This window comes from Aptenodytes forsteri, unplaced genomic scaffold, assembly GCF_000699145.1.
Source record: "Aptenodytes forsteri isolate BGI_AS27 unplaced genomic scaffold, ASM69914v1 Scaffold212, whole genome shotgun sequence".
Taxonomy (NCBI): Eukaryota; Metazoa; Chordata; class Aves; order Sphenisciformes; family Spheniscidae; genus Aptenodytes; species Aptenodytes forsteri.
The window spans coordinates 1690791-1715418 of record NW_008795487.1 but is presented as its reverse complement, the minus strand read 5'-3'; the positions used below and the strand labels follow the sequence as shown (position 1 = coordinate 1715418).

Sequence of the window (24628 nt, the reverse complement as noted above, 5' to 3'; positions counted from 1 at the left end):
GGCGGGTGACCCTGAGAATCGCTTTATGTTGGCCTGCGGCTTGCGTAATCTGCGATCAATTATTTATTTCATGCACCACTTATGGGTCTGAGGGGCAGCGCTGGGCCTCTGATGTAGCTCGGTGCAGCAGAAAGGAGGCTTCCTTCCACGGATGTTACAGGGAAGGGAAGTGGCGTTTTGGGGGTTTCAGATAGTGTTCTTAATGTGTGCTCCTCTCCCTGTGCAATTTCGGGGGATGTGAACGAGGGAGGTCCTTATTTAGGATAAATTTTTGAAGATCGAGTGGAAGCCATCCCAGTCTGAGCAAAAATAACCTTGTGTGGCTTATTTCATGTGCTAGATCGTTATTTTCCTCATTCTGTGGCAGGTTGGGCTGCTCAGCCAGCCTGGAGAGAAGGCTGGAGAAGGAACCATGTCTTCTGAATGTTTCTGTCTGGCTGCTCAAGCTAGGTTTGACTCCAAATGGTTGAAGACAGACTTACAGGTAAGGAGTTAGATAGTTACATTGCATCGTGACCTTTCAGGTGCAGATCAAGGATGATTTTAGCTGACAAACAGAAGACTGCAGCATTGCTTTTGAGATAGACATATAGGTTTTTTTGAGTATGCTGGTTTAAAACTGATCTTGAAGAAACACTAACTCATTTTGAGCTGCAAATAGATCTGTATTGTCAGTCCAGTCCCTTCTGCGTAGAAACAAGCTGGACTACGTATGTATGTTATCTTTGCAGAGTGTCAAAGCACATAGCTGAGTATATAGTATTACTGCTAGAACTATAAATTCTTCATTTAGGCTGTTGGTAAACTTCTTGCCTGCCTATGAGCTAGCAGCTTTAATGCACAAGAGAACTGAAGCGAAAGGCGATGGAAATCTCATGTATATTTTGAAGAATTCAGATTAGCTTTTACTGTAGTTGTTTGTATAACAGGTGTAGGCTTCCTTTAAATTTTGTCCTTTTTGAAGGGAGTTAACTTTTATGTCAAAGATATGTGGTTGAAATGGAACTGGTCTTTGTTGAAATGTGCTGGTGTGTGGTGAAAGTTTTCTTTTGTCTTAGAAGATGATTTGTTTATTTATCAAAGTTGCATGATACAGGGATGAGGATGCTATCGTGTTTTCCCAATTCAGGTTTGAAAATTAAGTGGAAAATACAGAGAAGTAGAGTGGTTTGGGTCAGTTACGCTTGTTTCAGATGAAATGGGTAACTAGAGTAAGTCCTTGTCTTGTCCATCGTCTTCCTTCCCCCAGATGTTTCATATAGATACCTTACTTTGAATAACCTTTCCAAGTTCCTGCTCAAAACTCTGAAATTCTTGTTGAGATGGGCCAGCCAGTGTTATTCCTTTGTTACAGATTAATAATAAAATAATAATAATAATAAAAAAAATCAAAAAACTGCATCCTGAGTGATCGTCTGAATGGTTGAGTGCAGCTGTTCTTGTGGTTAGGCAAGGGTTTTTCCCCAAGCAGTTGTGATTCAAAAGCAGCCTTTCTCCAATATTTTACATCAAACAATCTAAATCGGAATCAGAAGTGACAGATATAGCCTTAGAGGTTACATTATTTAGTAGGTCTTGTATGTAAATGCTATAAAATGACAGGGCTTGCTCTTGATTTGGCTAGCTTAGTTCTATTTTCATCTTTTATTCTTACCGAAGTAAAAGTTTTGATCCAAAGTTAGATGTTTTGGCTAATGTGGTAAATAAACGTAGTAGAAAACAATTTGAAGATAAGTATATTAAGAAATACAGAAATATTTTTGTGTTCCCTGGAAGCTGGCTTCTAGATTACAAATATGTTGCTTCAATGATTGTATAATAGAGGAAAATTTTAGCTGAAAAAGTGGCAATCTTTGTAACAGCTGCTGAATATGCATTGCCTAGTTTTCTTCTGTATTATATGGGGTGAAAAATGTGGCTGTTCATGTGATTTGTCAGATTTTTCCTCTCATTTGTAGTACCTTTTTTTTTCTACATCCCTTTTTTCTGTTTATGTAGACTTTTGACAGGAGGGTTTCAGTTGCCACCCAAACTTTAAGGATTATTTTCAGCTGAGTGTGCATAAATGCAATGAAATATTTGTCTTTTATGACATTGTTGTGTAGTTAATGTGTTGTAATAATTCCTTTTAATAATAAAAATCTTAATTTGTAACAAATTTCTGTGAATAAGCTTTCTTACAAATAAGAGTTCTTCATGAGTAATAACAAGTTAGACTCTAATTGCCAGGGTACTCCCTTTGTTTTCTTTCAATCATGCTGTAGTCAAAATAATGAGATTAATGAAATAAGAGAACAGTAATCATTGGTGATCTGCTGGACGCAAACATCACTTCTCTGGAATCTGAAGACTAGCCAGGCCTCCTGGGTATAATATAATTTTCTTACTAGGTTAACTGTTTTTGGTATTACACAGGTCCTCGTCACAGAACTCTGTCTGGATGTATGTGTTCAGTATTTTAAAAAACGTGCATGTGAATCTTGAATCGCTCCTTTTTAATGTATTAAATGGCAGATGTCTTCTGTCAGGTAAAGGGGTTTTGGGCTCTGAGGAATTTTTCTATTGCATGATTGACTATTTTAGCTACGGGTTGACTAGCATGACCTAGCTGCATGTGAAATTTCTTTATAGGTATAAATCCCGTCTCTTAATCCTTTAAGTTCTGTCTACTGAATATGCTGATTTCCTCCTGTGTATGTTTTTACTGGCTAACTATAGAAGGGCCTTATTGGTGTTCAAGAGACTGTCAACAGGAATTGAAAAGATGAGCATAATACTTAGGAGAGATTTGAAGGAAGACACACTAATTTATGTGAATTAATTAAGCTGCCTACAAATTGTTGTTTGGAATTAGACCCTGAAACTCTTCACTTTGCAGTTAGATTTTTAACTTTTCACTATACAGCAGTCCAAGAGTGGGTAGGTGAAAGTCTTTGGAGAAACAGAATTATACCGGGAATTGTTACCTTAGGAGACATACAGAGATTGATTAGTCTTTAAAACTAACTTTTTTTGTTTTTAAATGAAGTTCTTCGCTGTTGTAAAATTTGGGGAGTATAACTAGAATTGGAAATGAAATGTTTCATTTGGTGGGCCAAGTATCCAAAACTAACTTTTTTTGTTTTTAAATGAAGTTCTTCGCTGTTGTAAAATTTGGGGAGTATAACTAGAATTGGAAATGAAATGTTTCATTTGGTGGGCCAGTAGTATCCAAAGTCTGACTTGCCCCCCCTTTTTTTTTGTCACTCTTGCCAGAGAGTTTACTCTTTAGACTTGATGGCTGTGGCAGTTATTGTGGATTAAGCCAGTGAAAGCTCTCTGAAAATCATTGGATTCTTTTTTGCTTTAGCTCAAGACGATGTTGCATTAATAATGTAATACATGATATTATAATACTATGTGCATTAATACCTCTATAATATAGTGGTATTAATATAATAAGAAAAGAATGACACATGGATTTTAGCATGGATTGTATTTAATCACCTGTGTGCGTCACTGTTCCAGCTGGCATTCAGGACAAATTTAAATGTTCTTATTCATTTTTGGGATGTTACTCTTAAGAGACCAAGCCAGCGTGATGTAGCATATTATTACTTTGGTATTTTCTTAAGAGAATCTCTCTCAAAGAGACAAACCTTTTTGTAATAGCAGCGAGCATCTAGCCTGCAGGATTAACTGAAGTGGTGTGAAATGTTAATGGAACTATATCTTGACAATATATTTTTTGCTTGTATTAATTTCTCTGAAACTAATCCATATTATTATAGGAAGCCAAATGCTCTACAAAGACCTGAGTGCGTCCCGTAACTATTCCATGTCTTTTTACTAACTTTGTAATTATTGACCTATTATTGTATGATTTACATCTGCTCGTATAATTTTGAACTGATGAGAAACATTTGTTTTATTCAAAATCTAAATTTCCCGGTGGAGCAAAATTAAGATACTCTAGATGTTGTCTGAAAAAACACAAACTGTTATAGCAGCTGAAAAATTAGGATAGTTCAGCTTAATCTGAGGTAACATCAGTAGTACAATATGTAATATGTTCTCATATCACATGTGTCAATAATATGTGTATAACATCACCATTAATAAAATAATCCTATGAAGTTATAAAATAGGTGGATTTTAGTACAGGCCACTTTTTCATGGGTCATGTTCAACGTAGTTGCTAGAAAGGTTAGCGTGTCGCTTAAATTTCCAATTTATTTTTTTAGATTTGAATTAATACATCTAAAAACACCTACCTATTTATGTCTATTACTAGTAGAAACCATCATACTTATAGCAAAATCTGTGTGTAATGGGAGATTGTGTTTTAATGGCCGTTTCTAAGGAAGACGTCCTTTTTTTTTAGAAAGGAAAGTATAAAAAAATATACAAACGGAAGGGAAGATTAAAATTGTTTACTTAAACCTAGATACTCAGTTTGCTGAATCAAACTGTGCTTAAAATAATTCCGATTAAATAGATGTACTGTACTACTAATTTAGAACCTTATGCAGAGAACTTTAGCTACTGATGGCTGAATTACGAAAAACTAGAATTGCTGTCAGCTAGTGGGATGCATGTGTGTGTTCGAATGGTGTTTAATTAGTCTGCTTATTCTGGATCCTGCGGAGAACTATTGTGCTTAGTAGCAGGGGTTAGAGGTGAAAAACTTCCATTTTCCTGTAGCGTGGAAAAAAACTTCAGGCAACAGTCAAGGTGCAAGAACTGTCTACAAGAGGAATATGATGCATTTTCATCAGTTTTCATTGGGTTCATGGTTGGCAGGCTATTTCTGTCATCATCTTTTGCCACAGAGATGAGAGTGAGCTTTTTGAAATCAAACAGCCACCTGTAAGAGTTGCACTGGTCTGAAATCTTTTTGCCTTCCCTTCAAAGTTACATTCGGCATTTTGATTTTCATGAAAATCCCACTCTTCTAGCATCTAGATCAGTGTCTTTGCTTGTAAGAAGATAACGTAAACAAATGATGTCTTGACTATTAAAAGCAGGGAGTTACTGCAAGTTGCTTTCTCTATTTTGTTGATTTCCTGTTAATTTTCTTCTTAGTTTTGGTTTTCTGATCAAAAAAGGAAGAAGGGCTCATGTGGAAGTTCTTACAGCAAACTGCAAATGAGAACTCCTACATTTTTGAAGGAAGTGAAGTTTGCAGTAGGGATTTTTAAAATTATTTAAAAAATAGTGCTGTCCCTCCAAAATAAGTGGTTTCCAGAGGGAGGGGTGAGGACCGTATGTGGAGTGATAGGTTAGAGAAATTAAATTTAATGTTTATGCAAATATTTGGGCTCAAACAGAACTACTGTTCTGCAAATGGAGAAAGTTAGAGAATTTCTCCTCTAAGTTTGAGGGAATTGCATAGTTTTTCTTTGCGTATGACCAGTAACTGTTAATAAACATTTGCAACAAATGGAAGACCAGTAGACTGTTATTATGGGGACATTTCTAATTTAATCCCAAATCTGTTGAAGTAATGTGGGGTTGCTGAACTCCTTCTGTCTTTGCTATCAGAGCTTTAGAGCAGTATGTTTAGATCTAATGGTGTTTCACTGCGCTTTGCATAGGTGTGATAAGCAGCTGTGGTTTCAGGGCATGCTTTAGCAGGGAAGGAAGGAAGCGAGGACAAAATACTGAAGAAGACAACAATGAAAAAGGAAACACGAATGGATTAAAAGCGAAAACAACAGAGAGACTTGGGAAAGGACTTAATGTTCTGTGATTTTCTTTACCATTACTGGGCTGAAAAAGTGTTGGTTTTTTTTTTTTTAAATCTATTTCTAAAGAAAAATGTTTTTTAATGTAGTCTTTAAAATACAGCCAATGGCTAACGCAGAAGTAACTGAATGGAAGAAAAGATTCTCTCCCCATCCCCCCCTCCACTGGCAATTCTGAGGTGAAGATTATTTAAGTAGCTTATGTTTTAAATCCATATTGACATTTTGTGATTATGAAGTAATTTTCTTGAATTTCCAGTGCAGTTATAAAATCAGGAATCCTACCTGAGTCAATCCTTGTCCTTTTGTGTCATTTTCTTTTCCTGGCTTCATTTTTCTTGAGCTCGAGTTAACTTTTACGGAGGCTTCTATGCTTTCTGCAGGGAAGTTTATGAAACCACATCAAGAACATGATCTGCTGTACCACATGGAGTAAGCTTTGTCTGACTGACACAGTTGACTTTAGAAAAAAATTGCAGCTGCTGATTATTTTTTAAAATAACTTATTAAAAGCAAAATTGTAGTGGTGCTTTGAGAATTCTCAGCAGCTTATCCAGTTATGGTTGCAAGATTTAATTTTCTTGAAATGTAAGGAAATGTTAATGCCAATGCCTTATTCTCTAGAGTTGATGGGGATGGATGGGAATTTCACTGCCAGCCCTGTTGGAGGATGGCAGCAGCATATGCCAGCAATCAAACTAGATATCCCTTTGACTTAATTAAATGTTGTAGCGGGCAGAATAAATTACAGTTTAACTGCAGAGATAAGATTAGCAAAAGATTAGAGTGGGGGCTGCTCAGTTTACGGTGCAGTGGAAGTTCACTTCAGATCAAGACATGGTCTGGGGATGAGAATGTGTGACAAATGGTACAAGCGGCTTGTGGTTTGTGAAGGTGAGATGCGTAGGAGATGAGGATATGTGGCTGTGGATTTATTTGAGAGGAGGTCAGGAGATGCCATGGGAAGAACAAGGGAGATTTTGGGCATGGGGGATGGCACTTGATTTGATGGAATGAGTAGGAGGATTAAGAACATGGGCCAAGGTTGTAAGGCAGTGGATAGTGGTGATGGAGCGAGGAGCTGCTGTTGTCTCAGTCTTGAGAAGGCAGCGTGTAGGTGGTGGGCCAAGCAGGTACTTGGGGTCCTTGTGCGGTTTTTACAGAGTGTGCATCTCTGACACTGTTGCCAGTTGCAAAAGTTCAGTGAAAACTCAGTAAGTTAACAAATTAAGAATAATTGAGTTTGTCAAGTTCATCCCTTTAAACATTCACAAATGAAGTTAGTAAATTATTAGAGGGAAAGATGTCCACATAAATCAAGCGATTTAGTGAGAGCGTGTTAGACTTAACAAAACACAGGGAGGTACTCCTGTACTTGCAACCCCAGTATGTCAGAAACAATGAAGACACCAAGTGTGTTTTTCTTCTCTTGCACTGCACCATTGATTGCCTTGTGAACTTTCTTTAAAGAACTGAGTGGAAGAAGAGCCATATTTTTGAAGCAGAGTCATGTTTTTTGGAAAATAGAAACCAAAGAGACCTGTTTTCCAAATTTGTTCTGAACAAAGTTCTAGTTCTCCTGTCTCAGCACTTGGATGTGTTGATAGACTCCTTGCAAATGACTGCATGCAAGAAGTATCGGTGGGAGCAAAAGAAGAAAGTAATATGTGCTTGTGCAGGCTAAGGTAGTCTTAAAACACTGTAGAAAGAAAGAAAAGCAGTATTGTGTAGTCAAAGCAGATATTTGACTTTTCTACCATACAGTTCACTTACTGTTATCTTTAGCTGCTGGTTTCACAGAATCACAAATGGTTGAGGTTGGAAGGGACCTCTGGAGATCATCTGGTCCAACCCCCCGGATCTAGCAGGGCCACCTAGAGCCAGTTGCCCAGGACCATGTCCGAATGGCTTTTGAATATCTCCGAGAATGGAGACTCCACAGCCTCCCTGGGCAACCTGTTGCAGTGCTTGGTCACCGTCACAGTGAAAAAGTGTTTCCTGATGTTCAGAGGGAACCTCCTGTGTTTCAGTTTGTGCCCATTGCCTCTGGTCCTGCCACTGGGCACCACTGAGCAGAGCCTGGCTCCACCTTCTTTACACCTTCCCTTCAGATATTTATATATGTTGAGTTCCCCCCTGAGCCTTTTCCTCTTGAGGCTAAGCAGTCCCAACTCTCTCAGCCTTTCCTCCAGTCCCTTCATCATCTTCGTGGCCCTCTGTTGGACTCTCTCCAGTATGTCCATGTCTCTTTTGTACTGGGGAACCCAGAACTGGACCCAGCACTCCAGGTGTGGCCTCACCAGTGCTGAGTAGAGGGGAAGATCACCTCCCTCGACCTGCTGGCAACACTCCTCCTAATGCAGCCCAGGACACCCATTAACCTTCTTTGTGGCGAGGGCACACTGCTGGCTCATGTTCAACTCGGTGCCCACCAGGACCCCCAGGTTCTTTTCTGCAAAGCCGTTTTTTCCAGCTGGGTTACCCCCAGCATATATTGGTGCCTGGGGTTGTTCCTCCCCAGGTGCAGGACCTCACACTTCTCCTTGTTGAACTTCATGAGGTTCCTGTCAGCCCATTTCTCCAGCCCGTCAAAGTCCCTCGGGATGGCAGCACGACCCTCTGGCATATTAGCCACTCCTCCGTTTCTGTTGCTTAAGTGAATTTCACTTAAGGGAGTTGTGAAGCTTCTATTACGGTTATAGAATTTTGGGATCATGAAAATTAAACTGTTTGAATAATATATCACTTAAAAACTCAGACTTTTCTTTCACTTTTGGCTATCATAGTGGCAATTCACTGTTTAATATGTCTGCTGAATGTCAAGTAGATTAATAGTGAACTTGTTGCAGCTGGAATTGAGTTGCCCTCAGTTATGACAGATGAATTGGTTATAAATACTGTTTCTTAATTGTCCTTTCAGTTGGTTGTTTTGATTATTGCTACAAAAAAAGGCCAATGCTCCTTTCCTTTCAAACATGTCTCCTTTTCTCCCTCCCCCAACACATATACCATTGGGAAAATATTAACTACAACCTGAATAAAAGCAAAATTGTTTATCTGAAGGCTGCTTATGGTGTAAGCTTCCACATGAGGTATTTGGCGAAGGAGGGGGAACTCTCTCTGACTTATAATCTTGGTGGTTGCTCTTATCTTTATGCAACATACCAAGAAAATGACTTTGATAAGAATTTGAACATCAAACCCAAGGCAGAAGAAATTTTGTTTACTTTTTCAGTTTTTAGTTGCTTGAAAGACTTGGGTGAACTTTGTGCCGTGTGAAAGGATTAGAGGTTAAAATGGGGAAAACAATTCTTGATTCTACTTTACAGCAATGCTTACAAAAGTAGTACATTTTCTGAAATAAAACAGTGCTGCATTATGAAGAACCTTGAATTCAAAGCCTGTAGGCCTTTAGATTGTAAGCTTAAGGGCTGTGAGAATTACTTTCCATACCAAGGTGATCTCAGAATGTAAAATAAAATGTATGAAAAGACAGTTTATCAGACAAAAATCTTAACTTTGTGAAAACCATAATTTATTATGCAACCTATCTGGAGGGTTGCCTCACTCACTATTTTTCAAGCTTGTATTTTAGCATAGGTTAGCACTCAACAGGTGAATGTTTAAAAAAAAAATCTTCTAGCACATATGAGCCAAAAATAGTGAAACAGTTGTGTTTAGCTATTTTTGCAAGGAAAAAATTGTGAAAAATAAATTCCTTAAGTGCCCCACTAAAGTATATGACCACATGTGATGAAGCAGAAAGTCAACGCCATTTATTTTTGAAATACTTACAGACTGAGAACAATGCAAGAAATTCAGTCAATGGTGAATGGTTGATTTTTTTTTTTTGCGTTGTTGAAATGCAACTTTACTTCAGACTATTCCAATTTTTTTAAAAATAAGCCAAACGTAAAGCTTTTAGCAAAACACAAGAATCTTTGTGAAAGCTTTACGTGCTGACTAGCTCTGAAGAACAGGGACTGTACCTTTCAGTAAAACATGATCACAGTGTAATTCTGGTGCTGCACAATTGATAAATTGCAGGTAAGTTGAATAATGTCTAGCTCACAATGTGTGATTCTTTTCCCTCTTATCCCCCCGAGATCAGGAAATAGCAAGTGACAAACACGTACAATGCATCAGCTCATATTTTATGCTGAAAGAAAAACGGTTGAGATCATTAATATGTGTTAGAGTGAATTTCTGAAGTATGCAATATGAAGTCAAGAAACTGCTATGGTAATTTAGTGTGTTACAGTGGTGTCAAAACATGCAACTTGTCTTTAAGTCTTCATGTTAACTGAGATTAGCTAGATCAGCAAACGACTTCCCTGCTGGTGGTTGTGACTCTTAAAACCTGTAATCTTTAAGTGTTAAAATATCTTTAGGAAATAGATCAAAATAAAGTATAAGTGGACTTTTGTGTGTAAAGGTAAATATTTTACAGCAGTTGTGTAAGTAATATCTTTGTACTACTCCTCAGTTAAAACACTTTGGATTTGAATACTAGTTACGTAACACAAAGAGGCTTCTGAACAAGCCTTCAGCAGGTTTGGTTTTTTTTTTTAATGTCTCCACTGCACCACTTTGGTATGCTAAAGGTATTCTGTTTTTCAATATCCTTCCTCCCTTATGCTATACGGTTGCAAATTATAGCCTGGTTATTATGGAATTCATTTGGGATGTCGACACCTGTTTTGCAGCTTTTTATAAAGCAGAGAACAACATCAGTAGAAGACAAGTTATCCTGGTCATTAGGATTCTTCAAGGGAGATCCAAATTGATAAATCATTAGGAGACACGTGCTACAGCCGGTGCTTTCATGAGCGCCTCCAGCTAGCACAGTCCTGCCATTTGTTCTATCGCGAGTATTTGTCATATTGCACAGGTAGTGTATTGGGAACTGACCTGGGCTGAGGTGGCCCCTCACTCTTCCCCCAGGCACAGCTGGTTTTACATGATCTGGTTCAGCAGATGATCACGCACGTGCATTAGCCTGCATGTGAGAGGAGGCATTGTAGCAGCTGGAAGGAAGAGGGAGGGCTGTGAGAGATGCTTTGCACAGCAGGACCAGTTTGAATTGGTTAAATACGTTTATGAATCTGTGCCTTGATGTCATGTGTTCTGGTTGAGTGCCGAGCTCTTCAGTTGCTGGTTTGGAGATGGGACTGTATTGACTTTATTCATGCTTCCCCGTTTTGTGACTTTGTCTGGATAGCTTCTCCTGAAGGGAAAAAGGACACCCCACCCCGTGCCCCCCCGATTATTGCATGATGTCATCTTGAATGTGTGGATAGTTCTGCCGTGACCAAATCTATGCTTTTGATGAGAATTTTTCACCGAAAGAAAGTTCATCTTGCTGTATTTGAGCCTATCTAAAAGTGACTGTTTTGCGCTTTTAGTCTGAATATACATAGCTAGAGAATCAGAGATCCTGAAGATCCCTATCATACACACACGCAATGAGTATACTAGTGAGGTGATACATGTGTTTTTCTTTCTTCTGGGACAAAACATAAAATCTGATGTATTTTAAATGTTAGCTTGAGTTGTCTTGAGAGAAAATTGTTGTGTGTAACTATGTATAATATATTATTTTTAACAGCTCGCTTTTACACGAGATGGACTATGTGGCTTGTGGAATGAAATGGTAAAAGATGGGGAGATTGTATATCCTGGAACAGAGTTAACACAAAGTGGTGAACTACCTCCAAGAAAAGGTATGGATTTTTCAATTAGTTTTTTTCTTTGTTCATTTTCTTTCATTGTGATGATGAAAATGGAATTCAAATTTTATACTGTCACAGAACTTTCGTTTATCATCACCTGTCTATACAATTTGCAGGTGTTCATGTTTTGAATTAAATACAGTTGAAACTGATTTCTTAAAAGCGTACAGAAAGGTAACGTCTAAGCCTTCAAATGAAGGCTTAAATCTGTTCCAGCCTTTTGAAATTAAACTTCATCACTAGGCGTATTATTATGAGAGAGTCTTGGCAGTGTCCTTTTGTTTGGTATGCTTGGTGTGTTTACAGCTGAAGCCTTTGTTTAAAGGAAGTGGACTGAGGAATGGGGTAAAGCCAGTACTGCTATTTCTAATTTTGTTTACAGTCTTCATAAAGTAACTAAAAGGTCAGCTAAAAAGCTGTCTACAATCGGACTGAGAAGGTAGTGCCTTTTTTTTTTTTTTTTTTTTTTTTTTGTCTTGTAGTGTACTTGAGAGCAGTTCAAACACTGTCAGTCCTGCAAATGGCAGAGTAATGCATCTATTTAGAGAGATTACTTTGGTGGAGGTGGATTTTGTTTCATGATGGGCTATGCCAAAATGGAGGGATTCTGCTCTTGCCTTTTTTCCTTCTTCTGATTGTGGTGCTCTTTTAACTCCTTATTGAACAGAAGATTAAACTGGTCAAAAAAGGAAAAGGTTTATGTTTCCTAACCTGGCTGAAATGGGCTCACCAAATGGTCAGATAAGTTTTGTCAGTAATATATGTGACCCCCGAATAAATGAGGCTCTGTCTAGGAGAAGGGTGGAAATACTGCCTTTGGTAGCAGTGAACTATTATTTCAGCTTCTGTTACTTCCTGAACTGTACTGTTGGATAGACATGATATTTCAAACCAGTAATGCTCAATTCCTTATGGAGAGAATTTCTTTTTTTTTTTTTTGTACCTATGATTTGTCGTCTTTAAAAAACGGGGGGAGGGAGAAGTCTTTTTGACTAGAGGAAGTTATTTCTTCAGAAAAGAAGCTATAATAAATAGTTTATGAGAGGAGAGTGAGTTACACATTATTTTTATCAAGAGTATAAGTTTTGTAGGTTGTGAGTGGCTGCGTGCTGTAGTTAGGACTAGAATTATGCTCCTAACTGTTTCAGAGTTAGAAAACTTTTTTTGTCCTGCTGCTGCTGCTGGCCCTTTTGAATATTATTGTTGACACTGGACGAAAATACAGCTGATCTTATCAGAAAGGCTACTACAGCAACTGCTCATGAAATGAGTGGAGGCAGTGTAATATTTTTTTCTTAGGATTGGCTAGTTTCATGTATATTACTAAAAAGCATCATAAACTTGATGCAATGAAGGAAAGGATTGTCCCCTAAATGAACCGTGGGAAACACTTTCCCATTCACTGACAGCTCATGATAGGGGTGTTGTGATGGTTGTGATATAAGGATTCAACACACTCTGCTCTCACATAGCAAAAAGATAACAAGCATCTATAATAATAAAGACAATATATTAAAGTAAATACCTGCTTTACAAATGAAATTGATGCAGTTTTTGTGCCAGATGCTTACACATTGTTTTTGGAGTTGCACCTGTGCTGGTCTTTGACAGAAAATTATTCTTCCAATATCTTTATAGCTAAGTAGCCACAGAGAATTGGGATTTTTGTTAGTTATGGTGCTGTAGTGCTTTCAATGATTATGAGAAAGCTTATAGAAAGATGCCATAGTATAATTGGTTTTTGTTTTCAGGGGAATCATTGAAATACCAACTAGGAAAATGCAAGCTATCAGTTCTGATCCAAAATGTAGAGAGCAGTATAAAGCAAAAAACCAGAAGTGCTAAGCAAGTCAATCATCTGTGACTTCACATGTTCATCCACACTTGGGACACCTATTCTGAATAATGATGTGAAGTTGGTTTTCTTTTTTTTAAATGCTGGATGTATGTACATACACAACTTCGAAGGATCAAAAAGGTATAAAGTGTTAAAGGCTGTAGGATACTGTTACTTAAAAATACAGAAATTCTGACTGTTTACTGTAGAAATAAGGCATTTATTTTACCTTAAAATGTCAGTGGTCCAAGCTGTGGTGAAGCTTTTGAAAGCTTTCTGATATCCGTGGTGGGTTTTTTTGTGTGTTTGTTTTTGGTTTTGTTTTTTTTTTTTGGTTAATGGTTAAAGCAAGACTGCCACTTGTTTCCGGTACTGTATTGTAGTGGGTTGACCTTAGCCAGCTGCCAGCTACCCACCCTGCTTCTCGCTCCCTGCCCCTCCTCAATAGGACAGAGGGAGAAAATAAAATGGAAAACCTTGTGGGTTGAGATAAAGCCAGGGAGAACACTTACCAGTTACTGTCATGGGCAAAACAGACTTAACTTGGGGAAAATTAATTTAATTTAATTTATTGCCAATTAAGATAGCTTTGGATAGTGAGTTACAAAGATAAATATTAAAACAACACCTTCCCCTCACCCTTCCTTCTGGAGGGGTTAAGTGTAGGTATTATATAGCACAGATTGCATCTGTTCCTTTCCACAACTGGAGTCTCTATGTTCTGCTACATAGGTACTTCTAAAACATCTATTTCTTGAAAAGCTACAGTGGTTTAGAAATTTAAATACAGCTCTTAACTCTTAGAAGTAATGTATGAATTCTCTTTCAGTGAAGTTAGTCTACATAAATGCCATTGTGCTGGCCTACAGGATTGGTAAAATACGACCATCTTGCTTACTAGACTCGAGCTTTGAGAAGAAAAAGCTAATCAAGGCTATTTTTGGTCAATGTCGATCAAATTGTAAATTTGATTCCGTTAGGCAGTAGTGAATCATGGAACCAGAAAAATTGGCGGTCAGTTTACACTTCTGAACTTGCAGCTCAAATTGAGTTTAATGAAATTAAAATCTAGAGTATATCAGTCTGTTTAGTTGGTAGTTACTTTTTTGCATAAATGATCTACAAATGTAATTCAAGAGGAGACGGAAAAGTACATACAAGTAATGAGATTTATATAAAACCCAGTACTTTTATATTAAAAGCAATATATTTTACTCTCAATATTCAGATTTTGCTGCTAAATTGACTAATTTGGAGATAAATAAGAGAGGTTGCTGTAAGTAGTCCTTTTTATTCGGTCTGTTTTAAGAAGTTTTGATTTATGCCCATCCATTGTAACTCCTTTTCTTGACTAGTGCTGTAGCTCTCTGTTGATGCTGACTGGGCTGCCCAGAAGAGGCACTTCATTCTTTTGGTGGATATCAGCAGTGGCAATAGACTGGAAGAACATGCTATTGATAGCAAAAAGCATTGCTTTTCTCTCTAGGAAGAATATGCAAATACTGGTGTGGTTGGTTTTTTTTTTTTTCCCTCTGTTAGCAAGAACATTCGGTTAGGAATAACCTCTTTGTTTTTTCTTCATGGCACTTTCAGAAAAACATGTTTGATAAATGCGTTCAGCAGAATGTGTTTGCATGTTTCCAAGTATCATGTGAGGACACAGCTGTGACAGTAGTGATGTCCAAATACAGGTGCACTTGCAGCATGGCATGTACTTAAAAGATAATCAGCCTGCCCTCTGGAAATTTGGATGAGATTAGTATCTTGTATAGTGGAAGCTATGTACTGAAAATAATAAAAAGCAATAAATAATTTTATTCTTACTAAATTTTTAAGTTAGAGAACCATTACTGTAAATTTTTAAGACACATCAGCCAGCTACACAGGTCTCTCTTTTTTGTGTTTGTGTGTTTTTTATTTCTGATTCCTCAAACTTCCGTATAGGTGGGAATTTCTGTTTCAGTTAGCTATTTTAAGTTCCAGGGCAAAAATATAAAATCGTCATCTCCATGTCTCTGTCCTGCCTTTGGTAAACACTGTGGGCTTCCTCTTTTCTGTTTCCCCTTTCCTGAAAGTTGGACCTTTGTCAGGCTAGTGCTGTTGAATCCGCAAACCTCATTCAGTATTGCACCTGCAACTAGATAATAAAGTCCAAATGCCACAAGCGATTCCAGAGAGGCTGGCAGAAACCACATCTTCATGATAAGAATAACAGTACTGCGTAACTGTTTGCCTTGTGAGTGGCAACATCTGTTGGGAAACTGTTGCAGGCTTTTTCTTTCTACTGAGGGATTCCTAACTATATAGCTTCATTGGCATTTAAGAGCAGCACAAGATCATACTGTAACAGGTGCCGGCGGCGACCGTGCAGTGTCACTGACTTTCTTCATTGAATATGAAATGTAAGTTCCACCTTTAGTTGCTTCCTTTTTATCCTCCGTTTATACTGGATTAGGCTATTGCCATGCAAGATAGAGCACACATGGTGAGCTACTGTGCTTCGGTTTGGGAGCTAACTTCTAATTGAGGATGGTTACTTCAGTTGCTCAGTTTTGACTGGCTAAGGATACCTGCTTCAGCTTGGAGGCATAACGTTGTAAACCAAAACATAGTTAAGAGAAAGTTCTTTCAGGGAAATGTTACATGGTTGTTTTCCCCCACCACAATATTCATGCTTTGGTCTGAGAAAAATGAAGTTAAAACAGGTTGTCACACTGCAGCGTGTTTTTACATGCATTGTTTTGAAAACTGTCTTATTACTTGTTATTTTGGCCTGTGCTGGCTTCACTCAAGGTTTCTTCCTCCCTGCCCCTGTTTCTGAAAAATCTTTGGGGCTCCCTTTTTAAAAATCCCTTTCATTAAGCATAACTGAGGTTCCACAATTAAGATGTCTCTGTTGCTGCTTTCAATCTAGACTGATAGGAACTTTGTTCCTTACGGGGCAAGTGGTTTTTTGCAAATATAGTGAAAAGTCTTTGTGGAACAATTTGACATGGGCTTTTAATATGATTTTTTAGCTCAGCTCCTTCCCACTTCTCTCATTGCTCCCTTTTTCTGTTCATACAGACAATTAAAAAAACCAGACAACATCCTCCCTTGTGGATTTGTGTGTCAAAGTTGTTTTTATACAACACAAAGCTCAAGTTCCCACCTGGATTGGGACCTCCTCTATCTGCAGTGAGGAGTTGGGCAAAACATCTGTGTTCGTAGCCCTTTGCCATCCTTTGCCAAGGATCCATTAAAAAGCGTAACAGGTTCTTTTACGGCTGCCTGCAAAACGTAGTGTCTTGGCACAACACCCTTCTACCCACTAACTACAATCCCAGACCTGTGGAGTGTGTCTCTAGATGTGTGGGTGAGTGGAGAAACAGTGAGATAACGGTGTTACTGTGGGAATATTCCGAACTACTGGGGCTAAACAGGGTCCTTAGTCGCTGATTTAACTCTATAACGGAATCTGTGCCTTTAATATTATGTGCTTGTGCCTTGAAATAGAAACAGCTAGATTCAGTCACATTTTGGACATGTGTTATGCTGATGACTACTGTACTATTGGCTGTTCCTTGGTGTTTGAGAGAAACAGATACACTCTCTATGATTGCCACTTACAAGTGGGATATCCAAACTGCTTTTTCCTGTCCTCAACTGACTTTGCTGTCCCTTCCTTAGCCCACAATCTCAGCTGCAGCATGCATGCTGCAGTTATGTCTCCTTTTTTCCCTATTCTCCTTCAGTCTTCATCTGCCACCTCCTGAGCACTAGTGTGTGTTATAGGTTAGGAAACATTGGCTTTAATTTAAAACTTTTATAATTACGGCACCTTAAAAAGGTTTATTTTAGGAGGTGCTATTGTCTACAGTCTAACAAATTTTTAACAAAGAGGCAATCACAGATCCAGTTACAACCGGATTAGGCATTCATTTTTTTCAGGCCAGACGGAAAGAATAGTTGCATGTTTTTGTACATTGTGATAGATATATTTTGTATGTTCTGAGGTGATGAGAGCCTTTGATCTCCAAGTGGGGTCATGGTGAGTCTGAGGCAGGCTGCAATCAGATGTGCTGTGTCTGGCTACAGCTGTAAACCTCTTGATTATTATTGTCTTCTGGAATATGCTAGTACAAATGCATATGTTTCTGGTGTGGGGGGTGAGATAGGAAAAAAGACAAAATTCTAATGCTTGTCTGGCTTCTTGTGGCCGGGACGTTTTGGGGGGGACAGTCTCTGTAGACTAGATTGGCAGTTAGGAATGGAGGACCAGTCATTTTTAAGAGCCTGGTGAAAATGGCTGGAACTAAACTCTTCAGGGGTAAGTTGCAGATGCTGGACTTGAGAATTTTGGGGGATATTTTTAGAAAAGAAGGTCAGGGTGAGGAAAGTAGTTGCCAACGTGGCCCTTAATTGCAAGCCAGTCTTGTGCATTGAACTGACTGGAGGTATGGATCTGGAAATCCATATCCCCAATATGAATAAGGAGAGACTTCCAGCTGTCTAGTTCTACTGTGTTTAGAAAATTGGGACTTTCATGCAGCCTTTGATTACAGAGGTAAGTGACTAATGTCTGCATTCTGTCTTTATGAAAGTAATCTCGAAAGGATTGCAAATGCTGTTTTGTTGCTTGGGCAGAAAGTCGTGGTATTATTTTTGTTACTTGCTGGTAATTACTAAGATGCTAGATACGTTACAGATGTTGAAATACTGCTGCATAAAATTAGTGTCAATGCCAATATATAGCTCTCCTTGATTTTGAAATTAAGGCAATTGCTATCTTTTTTTCTGTGTTGGAAATGGAATATGAAAACAAGTAAATACTACAGAAATGCGGATAGTTGGGAGCAAAATCTGACTTAAAGTGCATCCTTTGTGATACTGTGTGTTGCAAATCCTTTGCAAATCTTACGTGATGGTATTGATATTAAATGTTCATCCTCCCTAGGAGGTTGCAGCAGTGATTTCTGGATTCTAAGGTCACTGTCTTATGAAACGTAACATGAGACCTAGCACCTGTGACAGTTAACATGGTAAAATACTACTTTCCCCCACCCTGTACTCTTAGTGATAGACAGTATTGCTATAAACTTGTGGGCTGGGCATTTCACCTTTACATTTCTAACCTAGAACTGAATTCAAGGGGAAAGTAGCTTAACTGGTCTTTATTCCCCCCCCCCCCTTTTTTTTTTTCTTTAGATGATAGCACTGAATGCCAAACTGCATCAAAGAAAGAAGAGCAAAATGACAAAGAAAAGAAAGATGAAGAAGAGACTCCGCTGCCCACTTACAGGGCCAAATCAATTGTTGAGAGTTGGGTGTGGGGCAAACAACCAGGTATTACAGCTGTTTTGGTCATTCTCACTGAAGCATTATGTATTCTATATTGATCACTACTTCTGTAGCATCAGGAAGTAATTGGATCAAATGTACTTGCTGACAGATGCATCTGTTAGGTTAGTGGAATAAGTTGGATAAGTGGTTAACTGTGATTGAAGTTAAACATTTACTATAATTACTTTCAGATTTAATTAGACTCATGACTTGAAGAGTCAATTTGCATCTTTCATGCTGCTTGAAGGAGTGATAAACTGACTTGGAACAAATGCAGTTATACAGTGAAATGTTACGATGTCTTCAGAATATTTCTTTTCAGTTGCAGACACTAAAAAGAAATTGCTTAGTTTCTGAGGACTGAATTTTCTGCAGGCAATAAAGGTTTAATAGGTGATTTTTCTTTTTGATTTCATGATCTGGTAGGTAAGTTTGAGTGAATCATGGGAGGAAGGTTGAAATGGTTAATTCAATTAACTGTCTGTCCTGACCTTTGCTGACAGTAATCTCACCTAAGATGGCAGTGGAAAAATGGTTTGTGTGTTCACATCTTCATGTATGGCTCTATAAAATACTGATTTTGATACTGAAGCCAGTTGAAGTTCATGGCTGTTTATTACTGCAGAGCAGCAATTCATTGTCTAAAATTGTCCACGTTTAAAAATAGCAGATCAGAAGAAGCTTCACTTCAGTGGTTTATTTTACAGTTCTGGTGCATGATACTGCCCAATTCAGATGTTGGCATGTACAAACTTTGGAGACATCTGTTGTGCCCCTTTTCCTTTCCCCTCACCCAGAAGTACTTGAAGATCCCTGGGAAGAGTATTGTCTCTTCAGTGCCAGAATCTGCATCTGTGTAGCCCTGTTTGCTAGGGAAGCTATTTGTTTCTGAGCCACAGGTCAGCTGCCAGTGTGCTGTCCACTGCTCTTTGCCAGCCAGCTTGCTCCCTTTTCTTAAGGACAGGAGGACAGATGGACTTGCTGTCACTCTAGTAGTGGGACAGAATTTTGCAGTGTAGGAGGAATGAAAAGAATTGCCACTACAGTGGAAGGGGGAGCGAGAATTGAATGTGTTGAAGAGGTGTAAGCTGAAGGTCACATTATTTTTGTTTTACATTTTTATTTAGTGTTTGTTGCTGAAGGGTAAAATAAAACCATTTTACAAAATGGTAATCTAAATGCCAAGTATCTTACCAAATTTCTCTTAACTGTCCAAGGTGTTTGGGACAAGACCTGGCCTTTAAGGTCACCTTCCAATTATTTCTTACAAATTGGAAAAATACTTGTTTAGGAAAAAAGGGATATATGTGTATTTGGAGTTCTCAGAAAGAAATAACTTACTCTCTTGTATTTACTTTTAGTGCTTATATATAGTATGGTTTATTGGCGCACATATAGATACTTATTCTGTAAATAACTTATGAAGACTTTATCGAATAAATTTGCATTCCTTGGTCTCTTTTACCATTTGTGCTTGAAGTTTGCATCACCTAGCTGTGACATACAAATCCTTAAACAATACTACAAACACACTTGCAGTTTATTTATGGAAGTGGTACAGGTGGCTTTTGTTCATGATTGTAGGTAATTTTTGTTTTGTATTTGTCAGAAATAAAGCTAACAGCTGCCTTTTCAGCCATCTTAGTTTTTATGGCTTGGTGATTTATTTTTAAAAAAAAAAAAAGAGAATCACTTCAGTTTTGATACTTTGTATAAGTGTTTCATAAAATGAGGAAAACTGTTTTAAGCTTTTCTTCTGTCATCCTTCATAAAAATAAAATGAACCTTTGAACATTTGCCTGTCAAAAGCATGAAGGAACTTTTGAAAAGGGGAATTGTTTCTTAAATATATTGTTGCTGATCAAATAAGAATTAAAGACTTATTATGTTTTCATTTATGTTTTATATTTCTTTACAAGTAAGGTATAATTTGGAGATGTGAGTTTAGAGTTACTTTACAAAAAGAACTGAAGAGGCATTTAAAGTCTGTGTTTCAGGTCAATACCCTGAACTATTTCTACTGAGTTTAATGATTTATAGTCTTACATTATGAAAATAGTATCTAGACATTAGACAGTGTATATCTATGTTTTAGAAGTACTGTAATACAATCTTATTTTGCCAAGAAGTGTGGAGGATCATGCTATTGAACTTCAATAATCCAGGCTAATCCAGGTCAGTGGGCCTTGTGACATCCCTCCCCCATGAGGGCTGAGAGATTTTGAGAGCACACAAAAAAACCTGTTCATAGAATGTGTTGAGAAACAGTACTTTTTGTCGTCTTCCAGCTCCGCGCTTGTTTTGTCACCCTGGCACAAGTTCAGAGAAGCAAAATGCTTTCCCTAGTCCTAATTTATGCTGAGATTGCTATTCTGCCAGAACAGGGCAAAGAGGTCATGGGGTTTTTTGGAATGGTCTTATTATGCCAAGTGCTGTAAAAATGCATAAGATAGTAATAAATACATGGGTAAGTCATTATTTGACTTTAAGGTGTTTTTCCTTCTCTCTTGCATCTTAGTGTTCATCCATTTCATATTCAGCTCTTAACTGATGTCAGTGTTGAACTATTCAGGCCTCATTTTTGACAGTGCTTCTTTAAAACATCTTCCCCCTATCCTTTTCCTACCAGGTTGTGTGTTCATTAACCAGTTCTTCTGATTCTTCCTAAAAATCTTGTTTTACTACTTTCATCAGTTTTCTTTTCTGAAAATATTTGTTTTTTAGCGTCTTGCATGATCTGGAGAGAAGTCAATGTGTTCAGCCCTGGATATGGGGAGAAAAAGAGGGAAACCCTTTGAAGTGGTTGTTCAAAACCTACAGAAAGTAGAGCAGTATTTAATTTTCTTGGGCTTCTTTTTCTTAGTCATGATATGTTTAAGGTTGGCTATATTGAGTCAAACCAAAGGACAGTCTAGTCCAATGTCGTGACAGCAACAGCATAAATAGCAGTAGCCAAGTGAATAATTATGTATCATAAACATGGGACTTTATCCGTAGCCTATAGACTTTGAGCCAGAGGTGGTGGTATGGGGGAATGTGAATGTGTGTTTAGATTCCCCATCCCCCTTTTATTTTGCTGGAGCATATGTGTGCATGGCATAACTTAATAGGCTTTAATATTTTTGATGTTGATTTTTTCCATTAATTTGCCTAGTCCCTTTTGAACAGTCTGAACTTTTAGCATCCATAGCATCTGGGGGATGAAGGGATTGAGAGCAGCCCTGCCGAGAAGGACTTGGGGGTACTGGTGGATGAAAAGCTGGACAGGAGCCAGCAATGTGTGCTCGCAGCCCAGAAAGCCAACCATATCCTGGGCTGCATCAAAAGCAGCGTGGCCAGCAGGTCGAGGGAGGTGATTCTGCCCCTCTACTCTGCTCTGGTGAGACCCCACCTGGAGTACTGCGTCCAACTCTGGAGCCCTCAGCATGAGAAAGACACGGACCTGTTGGAGCGGGTCCAGAGGAGGGCCACGAAAATGCTCAGGGGGATGGAACACCTCTCCTATGACGAAAGGCTGAGAGAGTTGGGGTTGTTCAGCCTAGAGAAGAGAAGGCTTTGGGGAGACCTTATTGCAGCCTATCAGTACTGAAAGGGGGCTTATAAAAAAGATGGCGGCAAACTCTTTAGCAGGGCCTGTTGCGACAGGACAAGGGGGAATGGCTTTAAACTAAAGGGGGGTAGGTATAGACTAGATATAAGGAAGAAATTTTTTTATGCTGAGGGTGGTGAAGCACTGGCACAGGTTGCCCAGAGAGGTGGGGGATGCCCCATGCCTGGAAACATTCCAGGTCAGGTTGGACGGGGCTCTGAGCACCCTGATCTAGTTGAAGATGTCCCTGCCCATGGCAGGGGGGTTGGACTAGATGACCTTTAGAGGTCCCTTCCAACCCAAACTATTCTAGGATTCTGTGGTTCTATATGTAGCAAGGAGCTTTGTAACTCAACTGTTTATCACATGAATATTATCTCCTCATAGTCCTTGGCTTGATTTTGGCATCTGTTTGGTTTCACCTAATGCCCTGTTGTTCTTATACTGGAAGAGGCAGTGACTGGTTGTTCCTTCCTTGTCTTCCCCAACACTGGTGGGGTGGGGTTTTTGTGTTGAGAATTCTGTCATAATGGCCCCCAAGTTTTATCTTTCCCTCACTGAAGATCTTATTTCATTCAACTTCTCTGCATACAGAAGCTATTCTAAACACTTAGTTCTTCCGTGGTTTTTTTTTCCCTACATTTTTATGCCAGGGAAGGTGGCTTGGGAACTGTATATACTACTTCAGCTGTGGGTACCTCATGGGTTTCATGAAGTGGCATAATGATCTCTGGTTTTCGTACTGTCTGTCTTGATAACCTGTTTTTCCAGCTGCTGTTGTTCAGTGGACCAATTTCTTCTTGGATCTACCCTGCTGTAGTGCCAAGATCTCATTCCTGCGTGGAAGACTGTTTGGAGCCCCTTTAACAGGGAAAACTGGGATTTTGTCTCCCTTGCTCATCAGTGTACATCTACTGTTTTATTGCTCACTTACTTAATTGCCTGCATATTTTTGCAGTTGGCTGTCATCTTTACTAATATAGTACCAGCAGACTTAATGATCTAAATACTTGTCTCCATTTCCACACAACTTAGGCATGTGTGGAACAGCAGAGGAATTTGCACAGGTTTCTGTGGGACTTGCTGTTGTTATCGCTCCTAAGTGTATACCGGCTATTTATTCATATTCCTTGACAGATTCCATATGTGTGTCTATCAGTCTTGAGGATTCTAACCCTTAACATTTAATATATATCACTATTGGGTGTTTAGAAATGTCTTCAATACACCATGTCTTTGTAGATAGAAAATCAGAGAGATTTGAGTATTTTTGACTTCCATCCAAAAAGTGCAGTTTTCCCTTCAGATGAATCTTGTTTCTTTTTTTGTTGTTGTGTTTTGGGTTTTTTTTTTTGTTGTTATGTGTGTTTTTTTTTTTTGTCTTAGGGGAAAAAGCACTGGCTAAATCTTTCTCAAAGCTTAAAGTTGTAGAGCCAGCTCACTCTGACTGTGGGTATAGTTGAGTATTTATTTAATACCACTTGAGGTCAGGTAATTTTTATTTCTTGAAAAAAAAAAACCAAACAGCTCAACTGGTGCAACAACTATGTGTGTAAAAACTTAACTTCAAAAACTGTTAGATTATGATTCAAATTCACTGTAATCTGATCTCAGACAAAGTTAGGTTAAATTCACCTTAATTACTGTCTGACTAGAAAATGCTGCTTTCTACTTGGAAGTTTCAGTAGGAATGCTACTGTTCTGTTTCCCCTGTAGGACAAAAAAGTAAATGAGGAAATAATCTTAATGCAAACATCCTTAAATGAATAAGCAATGTACAGTTGAAGTGGGAATATGGTTTTTTCTGTCGTCGTCAGATCTAGTTTATATTAGCGGTGAATTAAACTATTATGCTGGTAAATCAGTGTCATGATGCAGCACTTCGGAGGTTTCCTCATGTATGAGTGAGAGCTTGTTTACAGACAGTCCCACAACTTGTTTTTCTGATATTGTTAGTATAGCTGATTGCACTAAGAAATGCTTTAGAGGCAATACCTAAAGGGGCAGGTTAAAATTACCCATATGAATTCAGTGAGATATTGTTGAGATTCATGTTGCTACCAATAGCAGTCAAATCTTTCTGTTTGCTTTGTGAGAGAGGAGACATGCAGAACTTTCATCATGTAAGGGCTATTAGTTACACCATTAAATCTAAATTTGTACTGTGTACCAAAGTAATTAAAAGCAGTCATGGCATTGAAGAAACTGTTTTTAACCTCCTTTATAGCGACATTTTCTCCTTTAATAGAATTTCTTGATCAATACTTCTAAGTTTAGATTTAGAAATGCTGATAAAAGAATGGTTCAGTCCAAAGGATGAAATTTGACCTCCTCTGTTTTACATTTCTCTTCTCAAAACTCCTTCTTCCCTGTTTTTTCTTTTACTTTCTTACCACTTGGAACAGATTTTAACTCACCTCCT

General features: G+C 38.4%; 1 protein-coding gene across 1 annotated transcript in view; it reads left to right on the top strand.

Moving 5' to 3' along the window:
* Positions 1–368: 368 nt before the first annotated feature.
* The window catches only part of HERC2 (HECT and RLD domain containing E3 ubiquitin protein ligase 2), a 118285-nt gene continuing 94025 nt past the window's right edge, over positions 369–24628 (top strand). The window contains exons 1-3 of the mRNA XM_009281370.1: positions 369–484; positions 11335–11449; positions 18483–18620. Of these exons, the coding sequence (XP_009279645.1) occupies positions 413–484; positions 11335–11449; positions 18483–18620 (325 nt within the window). The 5' untranslated portion in view covers positions 369–412. The remainder of the gene's footprint in view (positions 485–11334; positions 11450–18482; positions 18621–24628) is intronic.